The sequence below is a fragment of the Setaria viridis genome, chromosome 3 (assembly GCF_005286985.2).
Source record: "Setaria viridis chromosome 3, Setaria_viridis_v4.0, whole genome shotgun sequence".
Classification (NCBI taxonomy): domain Eukaryota; kingdom Viridiplantae; phylum Streptophyta; class Magnoliopsida; order Poales; family Poaceae; genus Setaria; species Setaria viridis.
The window spans coordinates 14,856,070-14,876,015 of NC_048265.2; the positions used below are offsets into that span (position 1 = coordinate 14,856,070).

General features: G+C 47.0%; 3 protein-coding genes across 3 annotated transcripts; 2 read left to right on the forward strand and 1 right to left on the reverse strand.

Moving 5' to 3' along the window:
- The first annotated feature begins 378 nt into the window (after window positions 1–378).
- Window positions 379–2,918, forward strand: LOC117850578 (L-ascorbate oxidase homolog). Its single transcript, XM_034732436.2, has 3 exons — window positions 379–1,063; window positions 1,148–2,257; window positions 2,343–2,918. Exons 1-3 carry the CDS (start codon window positions 810–812, stop codon window positions 2,647–2,649), a joined length of 1,671 nt encoding a protein of 556 aa, XP_034588327.1. The 5' UTR covers window positions 379–809; the 3' UTR covers window positions 2,650–2,918.
- Window positions 2,919–12,513: 9,595 nt separating this feature from the next.
- On the forward strand, window positions 12,514–17,907 carry LOC117850171 (probable galacturonosyltransferase 7). The gene is made up of 10 exons (XM_034731976.2): window positions 12,514–12,981; window positions 13,162–13,190; window positions 13,288–13,335; window positions 13,519–13,578; window positions 14,401–14,464; window positions 14,540–14,589; window positions 14,821–15,113; window positions 15,894–16,248; window positions 16,332–16,877; window positions 17,148–17,907. Exons 1-10 carry the CDS (start codon window positions 12,825–12,827, stop codon window positions 17,427–17,429), a joined length of 1,884 nt encoding a protein of 627 aa, XP_034587867.1. The 5' UTR covers window positions 12,514–12,824; the 3' UTR covers window positions 17,430–17,907.
- A 528-nt stretch (window positions 17,908–18,435) lies between these two features.
- Window positions 18,436–19,896, reverse strand: LOC117849072 (scarecrow-like protein 23). The gene has a single exon (XM_034730675.1). It carries the CDS (start codon window positions 19,894–19,896, stop codon window positions 18,436–18,438), a length of 1,461 nt encoding a protein of 486 aa, XP_034586566.1.
- Between the last annotated feature and the right edge of the window lie 50 nt (window positions 19,897–19,946).

A 19,946-nucleotide genomic window follows, 5' to 3' on the forward strand; every position in this document is an offset into this window, starting at 1 on the left:
AATAGTATTCACCATAGTTTTAAGGGTATGTGTTTTTTTCTATGAGTTTGTATAATATGTTCGATGCGTATGAATGTTTTGTTCCACATATTTGTATAATTTTTTCCACGTGTATATGTCTCATAAAAAATATACAATTTTGATTAAAAAATATGAATAAAAAAAGTTCATCCAAATATAGTCAAGTGGGATCTTATTGTGAAGCTTTTATTGCAGAAATTTAATAGAGCAGTCGGAATTTAATTTTGATGCTTGGATAAGATTTATAGTTTTTTAAAATTCCGAACGATATATCTACGATGATATCATCAATTTTATATCTCTGCATGCACCAACTCTGCCCCCTGCCGATAGCGGGGTGGGAGCATCCATCAGGGACAGTCGGACAGGTCACGAGGACGCGGCCGCGAACGGGAGGACGCGCGACCAACCCGCCCGCCCTGCGCGCGCGACCTGCCACTTCGGGGCCATGGCCGGCGCGCCCGCGCGTCCTCAACGAGCACCGCCCGCTACCGCCATAAAGCTCCCACCCCGGCGTCCCCTCCTCAATCCGAAGCCTCCCGGTTACCCGCCGGCCCCCTCCACCTGATTCCCCCACCACAACCCGGGACGTCTTCCATGGCCTCCTCGTAGACCTATCTCACCGGCCGCAACTCCTCATTACATCCTTCAGGAGAGCACCGCCACACTGTAGAGATCGTGCGCCCTGTCCGTCCGGCCCCTGCCTGCCGCGCGCGACCGCGCGAGATCGGGCTGGTCGATCGATTAATTTGTTGGCGCGTGCTCTGCTGGTGAACCAAGGAATCGGGATGGCGGTGACGGTGCGCGTGGCCGCCGGCGTGGTGCTGGCGCTGTCGGCGCTCCTGGCCCTGGCGCAGGCCGAGGACCCGTACCTGTTCTTCGAGTGGAAGGTGACGTACGGGACCAAGAACCTGCTGGGCAAGCCCCAGAAGGTGATCCTCATCAACGGCGAGTTCCCCGGACCCAGGATCAATTGCTCCTCCAACAACAACATCGTCGTCAACGTCTTCAACCAGCTCGACCAGCCGCTCCTCTTCCACTGGTCCGTAGCCAGCCCAAATTAATGGGAGTGCACGTGCATTTCGATTCAGCCCAGATTGCCAGAAACGCGTTGTTGTTGGTGCAGGAACGGGATCCAGCACAGGAAGAACTCGTGGATGGACGGGCTGCTGGGCACCAACTGCCCGATCGCACCCAACACCAACTTCACGTACAAGTGGCAGCCCAAGGACCAGATCGGCACCTTCTTCTACTTCCCGATCATCGGCATGCAGCGGGCGGCGGGCGGGTACGGCGCAATCACCGTGGTCAGCCGCCTCCTCATCCCGGTCCCCTTCGACCCGCCGCCGCCCGAGAGCGACCACGTCGTGCTCATCGGCGACTGGTACACCAAGGACCACGAGGTCATGGCCCGCATGCTGGACGCCGGCCGTAGCGTCGGCCGTCCCGAGGGCGTGCTCATCAACGGCAAGGGCGGCCCCGACGCGGCGGCCGCGCCCATGTTCACCTTCGAGGCCGGCAAGACGTACCGGTTCCGTGTCTGCAACACGGGCATCAAGGCGTCCCTCAACTTCCGCATCCAGGGCCACGACATGAAGCTCGTGGAGATGGAGGGCTCCCACACCGTGCAGGACATGTACGACTCCCTCGACGTCCACGTCGGCCACTGCCTCTCCGTGCTCGTCGACGCCGACCAGAAGCCCGGCGACTACTACATGGTGGCGTCCACCCGGTTCATCCACGACGCCAGGTCCGTCATGGCGGTCATCCGCTACGCGGGCTCCAACACCCCGCCGTCGCCGAACGTGCCGGAGCCGCCGGCGGGCTGGGCCTGGTCGATCAACCAGTGGAGGTCGTTCCGGTGGAACCTGACGGCCAGCGCGGCGCGTCCCAACCCGCAGGGCTCCTACCACTACGGCCAGATCAACATCACCCGCACCATCAAGCTCATGGTCTCCCGGGGTCACATCGACGGCAAGCTCAAGTACGGCTTCAACGGCGTCTCCCACAGGGACACCGAGACCCCACTGAAGCTCGCCGAGTACTTCAACGTCACCGACGGGGTGTTCAGCTACAACCAGATGGGCGACGTGCCCCCCGCCGTGAACGGGCCACTCAGCGTCATCCCCAACGTCATCACCGCCGAGTTCCGCACCTTCATCGAGATCATCTTCGAGAACCCCGAGAAGAGCATGGACTCACTCCACCTCGACGGCTACGCCTTCTTCGGCGTCGGGTACGGGCTGATCTCGATCAATTCCTGCTTGCAAATTGCAAGAGCAAGAGGCTAACTGCTAGGGGTCGATGCGATGTGTCTGCAGGATGGGGCCCGGGAAGTGGTCGCCGGAGCTGAGGAAGACGTACAACCTGCTGGACGCGGTGAGCCGGCACACGATCCAGGTGTACCCGAGGTCGTGGTCGGCGATCATGCTGACGTTCGACAACGCGGGCATGTGGAACATCCGGTCCAACATCTGGGAGCGCCACTACCTCGGGGAGCAGCTCTACATGAGCGTCGTGTCGCCGGCGAGGTCGCTCCGCGACGAGTACAACATGCCCGACAACGCCCTCCGCTGCGGCAAGGTCGTCGGGCTGCCGATGCCGCCGTCCTACGCCCCCGCGCGCTAAGAGGACCAAGGCCACGTTCTTTCCCGCTGTGTTGTGACCAATCCATTCCGATCCTGTGTTGTTCTTGAGAAATTTCCTTTTTGCCTTGGCTGAATAAGCAACCGGGGCGTACGTGCACCCCCTCAAACTCAAAGAGCAAAGATCGATGAAAGAAGCGTAGGGAAGGGAACAAGGAACACGTCGGCTGGGGGGTCGGCCGGCCGGGAACATGGATATACTAATGTAATATTGAGATGCCCTCTCAAATCATTGTAATGGGAGTTATTGAAAATTTATCTCGCCGTTTATATCTACACCAAACAAGGCTTCGCTTTTTGTGTGCTGTGATTACATTTTTGTAATTTCACCTCTTGCGTTCACGACGGCTACTGCGATGCTGCCCCAAATCCGTGTATCTCGAGGGATGGAAAGAATTTTGCCATGGCTAAACAATTGTGCCATGCTTGCATCAAATTGTGAACCAGAGATCCATTTTGTAAACTAATAGTTATTTTAATCATACATTTCAATTAGAAAGCCAAAATAAAACGAAACACATAATCAACCTTTCCTTTTTTTTCAAAGGTTATTTTGGACATTGCACCCTTTAGACTCGTACAGACAACTTTTGAACCAACAGCTTTTCTAACCAACAAGTGAGCCCGCCGATGACCACCCCGGTCCCGGCGTCCACCTCCCCTCTAGCCGGTGACCTCCCCGGTCCCGACGTGCTCCTCTTCGGCATCCACCTCCTTCTTTACCTTTAGTGCTCACCCTAGCACCGGCGCCCACTCACTTCCATTCCACCTCGCCAGCCCCCTTCGCCATGCCACCCTCCCACAGATAATGCCGGCGTCCTCAGATCGTCGGAACTCTTCCTGGTCTCCTCCCCGACCTTGAAGTGTGCCTTACTGGAGTTCGCCTGAGTGTTATAACCTCGCACAGGTGATTTCCCAACTCTGCTCTTCCTTGGTCCTCCTCTAAGGTTTCTATGTTCTTTGATTCACATGGATTTCACCAAGCTGGATTTCCAAGCGGGCAAACTTTTCAGTCAGAAGGTTCTGGACCATTTGGGGTGTCCAATAAATGTGAATGGAAAATCAGTAGGCGAGGGTTTTTTCCTGCTGGTCTCATTCAGCAAAAATCGCTTCAGACTCACTACTGATTCGGTCAACTTTTGTTTGCAATCAGTTCTTGGTGGTTTGGCCACAAATTTCTTTGCAGAAGAGTTAGAGGATCAAATATTTCAATTCAAGGTTTATTCTTGGAATGTGGGTTTCATAATTTCTGATTTTGCCCATGCTCAATGTGAATTCTTTAAGCTGGCCTTCTTTCTCTGGCCTTCTTTCTCTACAATGATAGAGGCTTTCAGTTGGCGCTCAAATTTACTAAATCGGACTCTGGTCCCTCATACTCTTGGGAAAGCCCACAAAATAAGAGACACAAGCATGTCTTATGCTACTGCTGTTAAACTGGGTCAATCATCTCTCTCGGGAGCCAATATCACCCCTCTTGGAAAATCACATTATGGTTCATCAAACTGGAAGCCCAATAATGCTTCCACAAATTCCTTAGGCTCACAAAGAGGTAACAATTCAGTTTTCACAAGGCTTCAATTCCCTCATAAATCAGTTTTTGAAAGGCTACAACCGGTTATTGTAAGCTATTTCAATTCTTGCTCAAGTCAACCGGCTTCTTTGAAGTCTGGACCAAAAGGCCCAGCTTTTTCGCAGCCCAACACTACTGTAAGATCTCTCATTTATTGCGGAAGATGCTTATCTCCTAACCACCTTTCAACCGCATGCCGTAATCGGATCAAGTGCTGGCGGTGTAACCAAGATGGGCATATTTCAAGGCAGTGCTTTAGTTTTAACTGCTCCCAAAAGGCCCCGGTGAAGAGTAACTCCCCCTTCAACTGTAAGCAACCTGCAGTAATTCCAACCGCCAGGCGGCCTCCCCTTAACGGGCCTCGTTGGGTTCCCAAAGTTTATCAGCCACACAACAGGCCCACAAACTCTTGCTCTTCCCCTTTACAGACCGAACTTAGGACTGGCTGTCCAACTTCAACTGTTCCTGCCCTTTCGGCTACCTCGCCATCCCCGCCCCTTCCTCTTCCCCCGCAGACAATCACCACCACCATCGACGATGATTCCACCATGACCTTCCTCAATGTCGACCCCGCACCAATGATGCTAGCAGGTTTCGCCAGAGTTCTTGTCCAAGAGAGACCCAAATTCTCGCGAGTTGTCATCCCAAGGGTGGTTCCGCCAATGAGGATTTGGCGATCATCACCATCAACAATTTTCCCCCGGGTGAGATTCCTTTTGCTGATGTGAGGAATAGCATATTAGGTTTGCTGGAAGGGTAGTATGAACTGCGTGTGATGGAAGTGCAGCGATCCCCGTTCCATAGAGCTCAAGCATATGTCAGAATGAACAGGGTCACAGACCGGGATGCTCTAATCCACCACAGTCCACACTAGTTTCAGGGGTTGAATATGGAGGTAGTTGCTCATAATAGGGTTCCTAATGCCAGGAGGGTTCTGTTCAACCGGGAATGTTGGCTCATGCTTATAGGCTTTCCTATAGACTCACGTAATGTAGATGACATACGTGATGCTATCAAAGCCTTTGGGAGGTTAATTTGCTGGCAAAAGGATAATATCTTAGCCCGAATAATTGTAAAGGCTAGAGTACCTGAACTAGAAGATGTCCCTCATTATATTATCTTATCAGAAGGTGATGATTTTTAAGGGGTCTCCCTCACTGTCCAATGTGAAATTATCCAGCAAAATCTTCTTGGTGGTTTGTTACCGGATGAAGACATCCCACCCCCGGGGTTTGAGGATAATTTTGTCTTCCCTGGCATTGGCCCTGCCAATGTTAACCAGCAGCAGTTTCATCAGAACAATGAACAAGACCAACATCAGCCTCTTCCAGATTTAAATGGTGCACCAGTGCAGGAAGCCCAACAGCCTGACCAAGATGACCCCCTGGAAGAGGAAGACAATGAAGGGCAATTGGAAATGGATTTAATGCTGAGTCTCTCTGCACCCCATCCATCCTCCCCAAGCAGTGGTGCATCACAGCATTCTGGAGCAAGTGTGGCTCAGAAAGTCCTTGCTCTAGCCCAGGATCAACAAGAACAAAACCCACCTGGGGGAGGTATCATCCTTTTGCCTCTAAATGAGAATAATGCTGATGGGGACCAACAAGTCAACCAAGAACAGGACCAGCACGTGCAGATGGAGCAGGATGACAATATGATACTGGCACAAGAACAACTCCCTGAGTTTCTCCCAGCAATCCAGCAGAACAATAACTTTGACCCACAGTTCAATGTTAACCTCAATATCAACATGACCTTGACAAACATGAGTAGCACTTTGGGACCTGACCCAGGATGGGCCGACAGAATGAGTAAGGCACAGATTGTTCCAAAGCTATGTCCTAATGTTTATAGACTATGGGCCAAGCACTTTTCCCCAGCAGGAGATCCTGATGCCGTTACAGACATCCCAGCAGATTGGGCCTCCTTCTTTATAATGATGCTCCTGTCACCAACACACTTTGATTGGGCAAAAGGCTTTCTTAACTCAGAGGCATGGAGGTTCATGATATCCTGCACTAGTACTGTGTCAACCATGTCATTTGTTATCCCAGAATCCTGCCCAGTTGACAAAGAGCCACTGTGCCTTTCTCATTGTGACAGCAACAGGATGTCTCCCAGCTCCTTGGACGATCTCCCAGTGGAGAAAAAGAAGAAAAGCTCAACCCCTCATGTTGAAACTGAGGCCACGAGAAGCCCCAGAATTGTCTAGCCTGTGCAACCGTTCCACCAACATTGCCAAACATCACTTTCAAGAAAGTTGAAGCTGATTACTGCAAGCTCAACAGGGATGTCAGTCAAGGTGATCCCTCCAACAGCACTACAAAAAGCAAGGAACCAGTTGGTACTCGCAAGACAACAAAGAAAGTTACTAGCTCCAAGAAAGTAAAGGCCAAAGGCGCTCCAGAGGATGAGGCGGCAAAGGAGCTAGTGAAGAAGCCGAAGAACTAATTCCTTTTTCTTCTATGTGTCCTATTCAGGCTTTCTTCTTAGTTTCAATGGGTATCATGGTTAGCTGGTTATTTTGCTCTGTCTTATGGACTTGGTCTCTGGCACTAGCTGAAAGGGTTTTCTGGGGGGACTCTTTCAAACTCAGAATTATCACAGTGGTTGGTTTCCTGCTTTATTGTGCCTTTGGCTTTTATCTGCATGATTTTAGTTTTTACCTTGCACCTGAGAATGATATGGAGTCCCCTACCTTGGTAGAGGGCTGCACGTTAATTAAGCACCCCTGGAATACAACATCCTACAAACATGAATCTAAATACGCATAAGAGAGCTTGGAATATTCTGTCCTGGAACATTAGAGGAATCAATGCACAGGAGAAATGGGATGTTGTTAAGAGCAAGGCTTATGAAACAAAGTGTGACATTCTCTGCCTCCAAGAAACTAAAAAGGATACCTTCAACATGGCGTTCATTAAAAAATTATGCCCCTCCTTCTTGAATGACTTTGTATTCTTACCCTCCATGGGAAATTCAGGTGGTAGCATAATCCTTTGGAACTCATCCAAATTCTCGGGAGCTATTGAATTTGAAAACCAATTTGCCCAGTCAGTCAGGTTCTTATGCAAACTCACGGGGGATACATGGATTCTAACCAATATATATGCTCCATGCACATCGCAAGGGAAAATGGATTTCTTACACTGGTTCAAACGCATCGATATGCCAGATGATGAGATGTGGCTAATAGTTGGTGACTTCAACCTAATGAGAAAGCCGGAAGATAGGAATAAACCGGGAGGGAACCTCCAGGAAATGTTAGCCTTCAACTCATCCATTAGCAGCCTTAGGCTTGTGGAGCTGCCCCTAAAAGGAACCAAATTTACCTGGACAAATAAACAGCAAAGCCCACTGCTTGAGAGATTGGATTGGTTCTTCACAAATAATACCTGGACCACACACCTACCAAACACTGTAGCAACTGCATTACCCCGGGATATATCAGATCATACTCCATGTATCATTTCAGCAACCACCACAGTACTGAGGCCAAAAGTTTTTCGCTTTGAGAATTATTGGCTTGAGCATGAACACTTCTCATCCCAGTGCTTAACCATGCTTGGGGTCTTCCAAATTTCCATGCAGATAGTGCCAAAAGAATTACAGCTAAGTACAAAAACCTTAGAAGAGTCCTCAATGCTTGGAAGGCTCAATTGCCAAACCTGGCTACAACTATTAAAAAATTTAAAGATCTAATCCAGTTTTTTGACATCCTTGAGGAATATAGAGACTTGAGCTTGGAAGAGTGGAATCTTAGACAGTGCATCACATTGAATCTCCAGAAGTTGCTTCATCAATAGAGAATCTATTGGCAGCAAAGAGGGGCAATTAAATAGGCTACACTGGGTGATGAATGCACCCATTTTCTCCATGCCAATGCATCCATCAAAAACAGAAAGAACACAATCACATCTATCAATGATTCCAATGGGGTTTTGCTATATGATCATGAACAAAAGGCTGAACTTCTATGGAACAGCTATAAAGAAAGAATGGGTGTATCAGAATATACGCACATGTACTTTGACCTCCAGGCATTACTGACCACAGTGGAGGGGTTGGATGTACTAGAAATACCGTTCACCAAAGAAGAAATTGATTTAACAATTGCTCAGTTGCCAAGCAATAAGTCTCCAGGACCTGATGGTTTCAATGGAGATTTCATCAAAAAATGTTGGAATTTGATCTCGCAAGACTTCTACAAACTCTGTGAGGACTTCTATGAGGGAAATATCTGTCTTCAGAGCATAAATGGCTCCTTTATTACGTTGATCCCCAAAAATGACAGCCCCATAGCAGTATTAGATTACAGGCCAATATCCCTTCTAAATTCCACAATCAAGCTTCTGACAAAGCTGCTTACACAAAGGTTACAACAAGTAATCATGATTGCCTAGCATGGGCTTTTGAATATTTACATATTAGTAAAGCCTCTAGGAAAGAGCTTGTCATCCTAAAGCTGGATTTTGAAAAAGCGTTTCACAAAATTGAACACCAGGCAATTATATAGATCATGAAATACAAAGGCTTTGGGGAAAAATGGATCAAATGGATAACAGAAATACTAAGATCAGGGACATTTTCTATCCTGCTAAATGGAGTGTCAGGAAAGACATTCCATTGCAGAAGAGGTGTAAGGCAAGGAGATCCTTTATCTCCCCTTCTTTTTGTCTTGGCTGCTGATCTTCTGCAATCTATTATCAACAAGGCCAAAGATGAAGGATTCCTGAAGCTCCCATTGGCAGAAAATGCAGGTACAGATTACCCCATAATCCAATATGCAGACGACACACTGATGATCATGCAAGCATGCCCAGATCAACTTTCCCATCTCAAGAGCCTCCTTAACATCTTTGCATCATCAACGGGGCTAAAAGTCAATTATAGTAAATCTGTCATGGTGCCTCTGAATGTCTCCACTGCTAAGCTACAGCATCTTGCATCACTCTTTGAATGTCAGACACGAAGCCTGCCTTTCACCTACTTGGGACTGCCTCTAGGGACCACAAAGCCAAGTATTGCAGATTTTCTACCCCTTATTCAGAAGATTGAGAAACGACTTATTTGCACTTCTACTTTCCTCAACCAAGGGGGGAAACTTGAAATGGTCAACTCGGTATTCTCATCTGCAGCAGTTTTTTATGCAGGGACCCTAAAACTTCACAAGGGAGTATTACAACAGCTAGATAAATGTAGGAAACATTGCTTGTGGAGAGGGGCAGACCTACAATCAAAGAAACCACACAAAGCAGCATGGACTATGGTTACAGTTCCCAAGAAACAAGGTGGCCTTGGTGTTATTAACCTGTCTACACATAATGATGCAATGCTCCTTAAATATCTCCACAAATTTTCTACTAAAACTGACATTCCCTGGGTGAACCTTATTTGGGGGAATTACTACAGCCAAGGAAAGCTACCTGGACAGCAGTGAAAGGGCTCATTCTGGTAGAGAGACGTTGTCAAACTTCTAGACACCTACAAAAGTATTGCATCTCCAACTATAGCAGATGGTTCCACAGTTCTTTTCAGGAATGATCTTTGGAATGGAACAATCCTGGCACAAACCAATCCACAACTATTCTCCTTCGCCAAAAATGCTAACATCTCTTATAAGGAGGCTACTGAGGGGACAAACCTACTACATAACTTCAACATTCCCCTCTCAACACAGGGCTACGAGCAATTAATCTCCTTAGAGCACTTTATAGAACAAATGCCTGTGGCACAAGGAAATGACAGATGGACTTATATCTGGGGCACCTCGGTGTTCAGCACCTCCAGGACATATAAAACAATTATTGGCCAAAGACATGTTCACCCAATTTTCTTCTGGCTATGGAAATCTAGATGCCAGATGAAACACAAGGTTTTCTTTTTGCTGCTCCTTAAGGACAGACTCAGCACAAGAGACCTCCTACAGAGGAAACATATGACCCTAGAATCATATACTTGTGATCTCTGCATTCTGCAAAAAAGAGAAACAATAAGCCACCTCTTTCTCAAATGCAACTTTGCAAAAGCATGCTGGCAATCGATTGGTGTCTCTGTGATCACAACGAGATCACCTCAGTCCATTTTTAGGCAGATAAAAGACCGATTGGCAGTGCCCTTCTATATGGAAATCATGATTCTCATGGCCTGGTCAATCTAGACAGTAAGAAACGATTGGATGTTCAAAGGAATTGACCCAACAGTCCAACAATGCAAGAGGAAATTCATCTCCGAGTTTTCTACCCTCTTGCACAGAGCAAGACCAACAATGGTTCCCAATATGACAGTTTGGATACAATCCTTATAATAGCTCTTAGCCTCTCATCTTTGGTTAGAAGCACCTGGCTTCCTGCGAAGTCTTTCTGATTCCTTCTTCGCTCTTTCTTGCTTTTGTAACTCAACTATTTCCTTTTATTTATTAATACATATTTAGTAGGGGATTAATTCCCCTCATGTTCTTTCAAAAAAAGTGAGCTTCTTAGACCAGCACATTTTGGAAAAGCTCCCGCTCCCCAAATAGGGCCTATGCTTCCTTCTCTGTCTCTAAAGGCTCCTCCATCTATTATCCCATCCAAATTTTTATGTTAATCCTCCTTTGCCAATCACTATATTTAAGATTTGAGTTAGGTGAACCGTATTCCTAATCCAGATAGCCCTATTAACCAAAACATTTTTTTAACTATGTGATTCCCCGCGTGTTGCTACGGGATTTGATAGAGCTTTTGGATAAACTATGAACCAATATGGTTGTTTAATTGCTCATATAAATGGTGCACTTGTAGAGATTACATTGAAAGCTATGAGTGAAGCCGTGAGTGACCTCTTTGATAAAAATCATAGACTTTTGAGTTACTCTTTGGTTAATTAATGGATGGAGAAGAAAGAAACCAATAAGACATGTATCTAATGGATAGAAAATGTGCATGAAGTTGATCGGATGGTTACAATAATTAAGATGATGTGGCTGTTTGAGAGAAGAGAGAAATAACAATAAATACTTCTTAGTGATTTGCTTCTATATAATATATATAGATAAACTTTTGACCTTGTACCATCTTTGAGCTCATTCATTGCTTTGGACATATCTATTGCGTATCTTATTAGGAGAACTGATCAAAGAGTCAAGAAAAGGAGGGTTTGTATCCTATCCTAATCGAAACTAAATTAGTAATATTGCAGTTACTTTATCACTGTTTTGAATGACTTTCTAGTCAGATCGTTCCTGCGTTTCGGATATTCAGTCTCATTCGAAGTTGATTCGGATGGGGATAGTTCGTTTTCCCGCTCTTGAGGACGTTTCCAATACCGACAGCAGCTCCCGCTAAAGCAATTGTAGCAGCTCCGGCGTTTTCTCCCTTCTTCCATTATGGCCTTACCAAATGCTACTCTGGTAGTAGTATGATTAGAAACAAAGTAGTGATAGTATTTGTACTATTTGTTATTTTTCTATTAGAAAAAAACTATTTATGAGGTATTAATGAAAAACAAGTAAATAATTAAGAACCCTTAGTGGATTGTAGACGATCAGGATGTGAAACTTTTTAGATCGGACGGTGCAAACAATTAAGGTGATGTGGCTGCACCACATCTGAGAGAATTAGCAATCAATGCATCTTAGTGGGGTGCTTCTCTATATTATATATAGATTAACGATAGTCACTAAGGGCGCATGGTTGATCACTACTAGACTTAAAATCAGCACTCATCAAAATAAAGTAAACATTAGGCTGGTTGTTAAGTTTGTGATTCCTTTTTTGAAATGAATCGGTCAGAAAAGCTGCTTATTATATTAAAATAGAATATTATAATTATTCAATTTCTCTTTTGAACTTTTCATTTTTAGTTGGAAACACATCTTTCGCTAAAAAAATCAACAGCTGCAAATTCTTATGGTTAGCTGTTGTATGTTCTAAATTTGTTAACGGGAATTCTGAAAATTTAACACAACAATAACATCCATTAGTTCCATTAGTAACATCATCAATGGTTAGGTGAAGGTGGCCAAACAGTTATAGCCTCGTGTAGTCGTGTGAATATGATAACGAACGCATTTGAGCGTACACTAACACGTTACAATACATAGTAGCGCTCGCGACCTTTGCTTTGCTTTGTTATACAAAAATGAAATCCAAATGCCCGGACGCGTCTTTGGTTTGTGGGACCCAGTGAACGGAATGGCGTGGCCGCGTGCTGGGCGTGTACAACCGCGGCCCGTAGCTGCATCATGTTCATTCAGCTCAGGCTCAGAATGCGTGTCGCCTAGTCACCACGATCGCATCACAGGACACCAAAGAGGAAAGAAGTGAAAAAAAAAACAGAGAATAAACAAGGCGAATTTTTTTTTCCAATAGCCAGCGGCGGGGCCGATTCGCCGCACGGGTACCGAGGCCAGGGACAGGGGAACGCGCAGGAGCAAATGTACGGACGGCCTCGCCGCCGCCGCCGCCTCATCCAGGACGCCACCGCGGCTGCCTTCTAGAAGCCACCGCGGACGCGGCCCCCCAAGCTCTTCTAGCCCGACCTCAAGGAACCTCCCGCCGCCCGCCTGCCACATTCGACACCGCTGCTCCGGCGCGGAGCGTAGCGGGATGAAGGGCCCGGGACCGGCGGCCGCCCCCGCGGCCCCGGCGGGGAAGAAGCGGTGGCGGTGCGTGGCGGCGGCTGGCGCCGCGGTGGCGCTGGCCTTCTTCTCCGTCGTCGTGCCCCTCGCCGTGCTCCTCGGCCTCCACGCGCGCTTCCCCTCGAGTACGTGCCTCACCCTGCCCCCAAAACCCGACCTTTTCCTTACTCCCTCGTGGTGCCACTCGCTTCCCAGATCCGGGCATCCCGTCCGGTTTGCCGGCTCGAGCGCCAACGATCTCGGGGCACCCTCGTTTGAAACATTTATTTTGACTCGAATTCTGTTGATTTCTTTGGTCTCTGCAGTGTACCTGGTCGACGAGAGCGTGGTGTCGGTGAGTGTCAATTGAATCTGATTAGCTCGTGTTTTCGTCGTCTGCTTCAGTCTAATCCGATAATTGTTAAGCGTTGTCCTGCATTGCTGCTGTATAGGTTTATGATGGCAGCGAGGGCGGTAGTTGGGAGCCGATTCCGTCGAAGGTAGGGGTCCGCAACTCCTAATCATTGTCATTTCTGGGTTATCTTTTGTTCTGCTTCGACAAACGTCCCAATCACGTGTGGGGTGTTGTTATCTGCGTCCGTATTTTTGTTAGATTCGGTCAATGATGGATCTTTGTTGGAAGAATATAAATATTAGGTTACACTGATGGCTGCTTTCTCCAGGGAAATGACAGTTTGCAGGTCAACAATACCGTGAAGGAGCTGGTGCCGCCTCCTTCGAAGGTTTGTAGTTGCACTAGCATTTGTTTGTGGGTTTATTAGTGAATGGCTTTTTCAGAGCATTGTGCTTGTTGTGAGTTGCTATCATGCTGTTCAAAATGTATCTGTGTTGCTTCAGCTCTGGTCTCATGGCAGTGTTGAAATGGAAGTGTTTTCAGCGCATGAATTTTTAGTGTCGATGCTGCAGTGATGTTTACCCATCGCTATTTACTCATGCAATTCTACTGCTATCTGCAACTAAAGTATCATTTTTTTTCTTTCTTTTGGGTATTCCAGAGCACATAGGATTCTAGACTGTTAGTACTATTATGTCTGGAGTCTTGTCTCTCATTTTTCAAATGCATGCTTTTAGTGAATCCCTGGATATTGTGCAATACTGTGAATATTGAGTTCCTTTTCTTTGTGACCAACTAGGCGTGGTGATTGTAGGAGATATTAAAACCTTCATCTTGGGTGGTAAACTATTGTTTTGCGATGATCTATTATAGCCAGTTATATCGGTATAGAGCTAGTCATGTTACAGGCAGTGTTATAGTACTATTTGAAAAGCTTCTGCCCATATACTCTAGCAATGCAGATAGTCAATTGTTAGCCAATTGATGGATGTATAGTCATGTTGCATAATGCAGTTCAGTTTATAAATAGTAGAAGCACCGATTCAGGAAACATAATGGAGTTAAGTTTATAAAGTATATACTTAGAGTCTTAGAGTGAAGTTCTTTTCTTTTTCCTGAATAAAGTGTTCACCGTGTGGTCTCATTCATCTTGTTTATATACCAACACTTGTTTTTTATTATCTTGCTAAGTTTACTGTTCATCTAACAGGAGCGGACCGAAACAAATGGCAGTCAATCCGACACGGTTATTGGCAATATCTCAATCCGTCCAGGTAAATTAGGGTCTATGTTGTCAGCCACTTTCATAACTTATGACTGCATTTGTCTAATTCTTATTTAATATGTAGCTCCTCCCATCCGACAAGCCACAGTGTTGGAAAATTCTTCGTTGCCCTATGTAAGAGTCACAGTACTTAAAAGGTTTTGATTTCTGATACCATGCTACCATCATTTTTAAGTATAGTTTGATTTTCACAAAAAGCTAACCAGTAGAGAATGGAGATACGGTTTCTTATGATAACATTTCTTAACAGCTGTTTATGTGTAATTTAAATGTTAGGGTTCCATATATTACCTATTGTGAATGATAAAATCATGTCATCTGATCTTTCTAACCCAACTTTTGCAGGTTACCGACACTGATCTGGGCAGTTTTGAGCAAGGTTTACCTGGTGATGAGAATGGAAAATCCTGCCAGCTTCAGTTTGGAAGCTATTGTCTTTGGTCTGTAGAACATAAGGAAGTCATGAAAGATTTTATAGTGAAGAGACTTAAAGATCAGCTCTTTGTTGCGAGAGCTTACTATCCAAGCATTGTGAAACTTGATGGAATGGAAAAGCTTTCACTTGAAATGAAACAAAACATCCAAGAACATGGGCATATGCTTAGTGAAGCCATATCTGATGCTGATCTTCCTGAATTGTAAGTTTGATATTACAACATTACTTCAGTTTTTCACTTTTCATTATAACTACCTTCATAATCGAAACAATACAACTAACTTCAAAGATCAGATGTTTGTCCACATATAAGTGTTCGAATTCATGCCTTCACACCTGTGGCTTCCTAGTTTTCATGTAGTTAAATTTTATGGACATCTGCTGCACTATAGTAGTGTGATATGCTGATACGCAGACAGTAGAAGCTGTCTCTTATTGGCAGGATATCATTTGATGATTGTGATTGCCTGATCTGGAACTCTTTTGTGACTTACTGCTGCAGATTGATATTGAAGTCAATATTTAATTGAATTTTGTTTATCAAACTTTGTGGAACGGAGGGAGTATACATATACCTGGTTGGTCCATTAGTGACTTAGTGTTAACTAGAAAAAAAGGAGGTCATATTGATATTGGAATAGTCTATTTGCCCACCTGAGGTTGTGTTTTGAGTTGACATTATTTTTATGATGTTTTCTATGTTTTGCTCTTTGTGGACCTCAGTAGCAGTATGTAGTCTAGTTGAATAAGATAGATGTACAATCTTGGGAATGCTAGTCTGTCACTACAAATTGGCATTAAGTCGTGGGTTGGAATGTAATGACTAATGAGTGGGCTAATCAGCTGATGGCTTAAAGTAAAAGTATGTGTTTCCAATGGTCTTGCTTGTTATGATCCTACCCAACCTGACTTTCAAAGTAGAAGTCTTATTGCATTTACTGAATAGGTCATTATAATAAAATATTTGTTGCTATTTTTAAAGTCATGGAGTCAATATGGCCAAGATGGATCAGACAATCGCTGCAGCAAAATCATGTGCCTTAGAATGCACCAATGTTGAGAAAAAGCTGACACAGTTGCTTGATATGACTGAAGATGAAGCTCTTTTTCATGCAAGACAGAGCACCTATCTTTACAGGCTTGGAGTTCAGACATTACCCAAGAGCCTCCACTGCCTTTCAATGAGATTGACTGTTGACTACTTCAATGCCTCAGCTGACATGGAGCATTCAGATGCAAAAAAGTTTGAAAATCCAGCATTCCAGCACTATATCATTTTCTCCACCAACCTTCTTGCGTCATCCATGACTATCAACTCAAGCGTGACAAATTCTGAGGTATGGCATTCTATATGGTGCTGGAGTTATTATTTTGAACTTTTGCTTCAGTTCGCTTATCAGTTCTTTTCATAGTATTTCAGGAATCAGCAAATATGGTTTTCCATCTGATGACTGATGCACAAAACTTTTATGCATTTAAGAACTGGTTCATCAGAAATTCTTACAAGGGAGCTACCATAAGAGTCCTTAATTTTGAAGATTTCCAAGTCAAGAATTCGGGTAATGGGATAGTTGAAGAATTATCACCATCTGAGGAGTTCCGAATCACCTCCAATGGCAATGCTCTAACGTTAAACACACTTACGAGGACTGAATATATCTCAATGTTCGGGCACTCCCTTTTCTTGCTTCCTGAATTATTTAGCAATCTTAAAAGGGTCATTGTCTTGGAAGACGACACTATAGTCCAGAAAGATTTGTCGCTCCTGTGGAACCTTGACTTAAAAGGAAAAGTGATTGGTGCTGTCCAGTTTTGTCGAGTTAAATTCCGTCAGCTCAGAGCATACTTGCCTGACTTACCCTATGATTCTGGTTCATGCATCTGGATGTCTGGAGTGAGCATTATTGATCTCGATGAATGGAGGGAACATGATGTCACTGGAATTCATCGCCGAATACTACAGAAGGTTAGTTTTATAGTGGCATTTAAAATTTAATTGCCGCTCTTTTCCTGTACGTTTCAAATCTATGTTTTTTCAAGTAATGCTGTGATTATATTGGTAACCTGTTTCCTTGGTTTCTTATTTGCAAGTTGGCAGTAGCATAGAATGGTTGTTAGAATTAGAAGTTATTACCCATCTCGCTTCCTTAACACACATTTCTTAGCTTGTTAAACTATGATTTTGTAAACTCTGACGTCTGACCTGATAGAGCTCTGCTTGTTTTGCCTTTACTAGCTGCGACATGACACAGAAGCTACCTGGAGATCTGCAGCACTACCTGCAGGCCTGCTTGCTTTTCAAGATCTGATCCATCCTATTGAAGGCCAGTGGGTCCAATTCGGGCTTGGCCATGACTATGGACTCACTCATGGTGCTATAAAGAAAGCTGCCATATTGCACTACAACGGTAACATGAAACCCTGGCTAGAGCTTGGAATACGTCGGTACAGAAAATACTGGAAGCGGTACCTGCCAAGAGATGATGTATTTATGATGGGTTGTAATGTGAACCCATGATGTGGCAAACTTTTGTGATTTGAGATTCATAAGCTCTGGTTTGCAAGGGATGACATTTTCTGCAAAAATGTCAAGAGCATGCGTTGGTATGCAAGGAAAGATTCCATTATTTATCTTAGGGTAGCTCCACTGCAGAAATCCTGATTGCTCAAGATGTTGCTGAGATGCGGTGCAAACTTGCAGCGATTATTTGCAGATAGGTTGCCTATCATTCGCTGATTGATGTACAGTTAGATTGGACAAAGTTGTTGAATTGCATAGCAACATCACAATTTGGTTGAGGATGTGTTGTAGTTAGGTGAGGCATTTTGGGTGGTAGAATGTAGATTCAGTAGATTAGGTTCTTGGATTATTAATCATAATTTTCCAGAATATGGCTTGTGCCTGCCCTATTGTAATATATTGCCGCGTTAGTTTTTGTTTATGACAATTGGTGCATGTGCATTGATGCAATTGACATATGAACTCTTCAGCCGTTTTCCCTAGGCTTATCTGGTTATCTTATTTGCACGTGGAATCTGTTATAACTATGGTTAGTTTATTTGTCACCTCAGCTGGTTTGTACCGAACTGTGCAAGTCTTCAACGCAGGCTGAAGAAACTGAACTAGGTGCAGACACCGGGCTTGTTGGCTTCAGCTTATCAGCTATCGAACAGTATTTTTCTTTTACAACAAATCAGCTGTTTCAGCTTATAAGTCGAGCCGAATAGGCCCACCAGTTCCTCGTCTGCGCCAATTACGCGACCTGTAAAAATTTTAAGTTCGATCATTTTTCCATTCCTCTAATTATAAATGCAGTTTGATTGAGAGAACCAAATTAGCCCAACAGACAACCCATATAAAAGCAAGCTATTAACCAGAAGTGGTCACTGACAAATCAGCCCAGGAGACACGGACTATGCCAATGTGGGCCCACTTGTAAGAGACCGCTCTAGCACGGCATTGGTGCTTTAACACCGTATCACACGCTGTACTGGTACTAAACAAAGCGATTGGCCTGATCCGGTTAACGCTGTGCGTGGGGCGAAGGGCACCACGTCCACGTGGAGACCGCGTACAGCGGCGTGCCCTTCCACCCCAGCCGCACCGTGCCGTCCTGGTCGTCCGCCACCGTGTAGCCCAACCCCGCCGGGCACGCCCCGGCCACCAGCTGCGCGCGCCCGCCTCCGCCGGCGCGCAGGAACCCGTGCCGGGCGAGCTCCGTCTGCCAGCACCCGAATTTGTCCCGCCCGCTCCGCGACGGCCCGCCCACCGCCAGCACGTTCCCGATCTCCCTGCCGAGCACGCCGTGCTCCACCAGGTGCCTGCTCGCGTCCTCGTCGGCCGGCCGCGACGCGCCCAGGGAGTCGAACAGCGCCGAGTAGTGGTGCAGCGCGGAGACGAACCGGTCCAGGAAGTGGCCGCGTTCGTTCCCCGCGCCGCCGCCGCCGTCCCCGGGCGCTCCTCGCTCCTGCTCCACCAGCGTCAGCACCTTCGGCTCCAGCCACCGCACCAGCCGCATCGTGGCGCCGTCGTCCCCGGCCGCGTCGTACAAGGCGTGCCGCAGCCAGTGCACGGCCAGGGCCTCCCCCGGCCTCCTGCTGGGCACGGCCGCCGCCGCCGCGTCGGCGTCGTCCCCGGGCCGCCTCGCGACGGCGTAGAACTCGAACGGCACGCCCAGCTTGCTCGCAAGCCCGGCGAGCTGGTTGCCGGTGTCGTGGAGCGCCGACGCCGACATGCCGAACCCGGTCACGCGGAGCACCGGCGGGCCACCCGGGCGCGCTGCCAGCGCGGGCAGAAGCGAGAGCCACTGCAGCGCGCCGCCCGGCACGACGTCGAGGTCGACAATGTGGACGAGGCACTTGCCGTGGAACGCCTCCAGGATGCCCTGGTTGCACGCCAGGTAGGCGAACCTCGCGAGCGGTGAGACGTTGTAGAAGGCCCTGAACGCGGCGTGGACGGCGGCGAACGGCGGCGCCAGCGGCGCGCAGATGCCGACCCACGAGCTCATCAGCCGCGCCGCCATGGCCTTGGTGAAGTAGGCCACGAGCCGCTCCCCGCACGACGGCGCGTACGGGGACGCCATCTGCGCCAGCTCCAGGAGCATCCCGTTGGCGTCCGCGAGGTTGCCCACCGACACGGCCACCGCGCACTCCATGAGCAGCGCGATCATCCGCACGCCGTGAGCCTCCTCCTCGCCCCTGGCGGCCGTCGTCGCCGCGCCGTTGTTCTGCTCCTCCACCGCGCCATCGCCTCCTCCCTCAGAGACCTCCTTGCTCACTGCCAACTCCTGCTCGCAGCTTACCTCGGCCGCGGCCTGGTCGACGAACTCCGGCACGTCCTTGCCAGGGCAACGGTCATCGGCGTGAACAAAATCATGGTGATGAGGCAAGAAAGAGTGTGACGACAGTGGCAGGTTGGCGCCACCAGCGCCGCCGCCGTAGAGGTACGGATCATGGAACTGCATCAAGCTCAGAGAATCCTGCATGTCTGAACCTCTCCCCGTACTCATAAGGTGATTGATGCTCAATCAGCTAG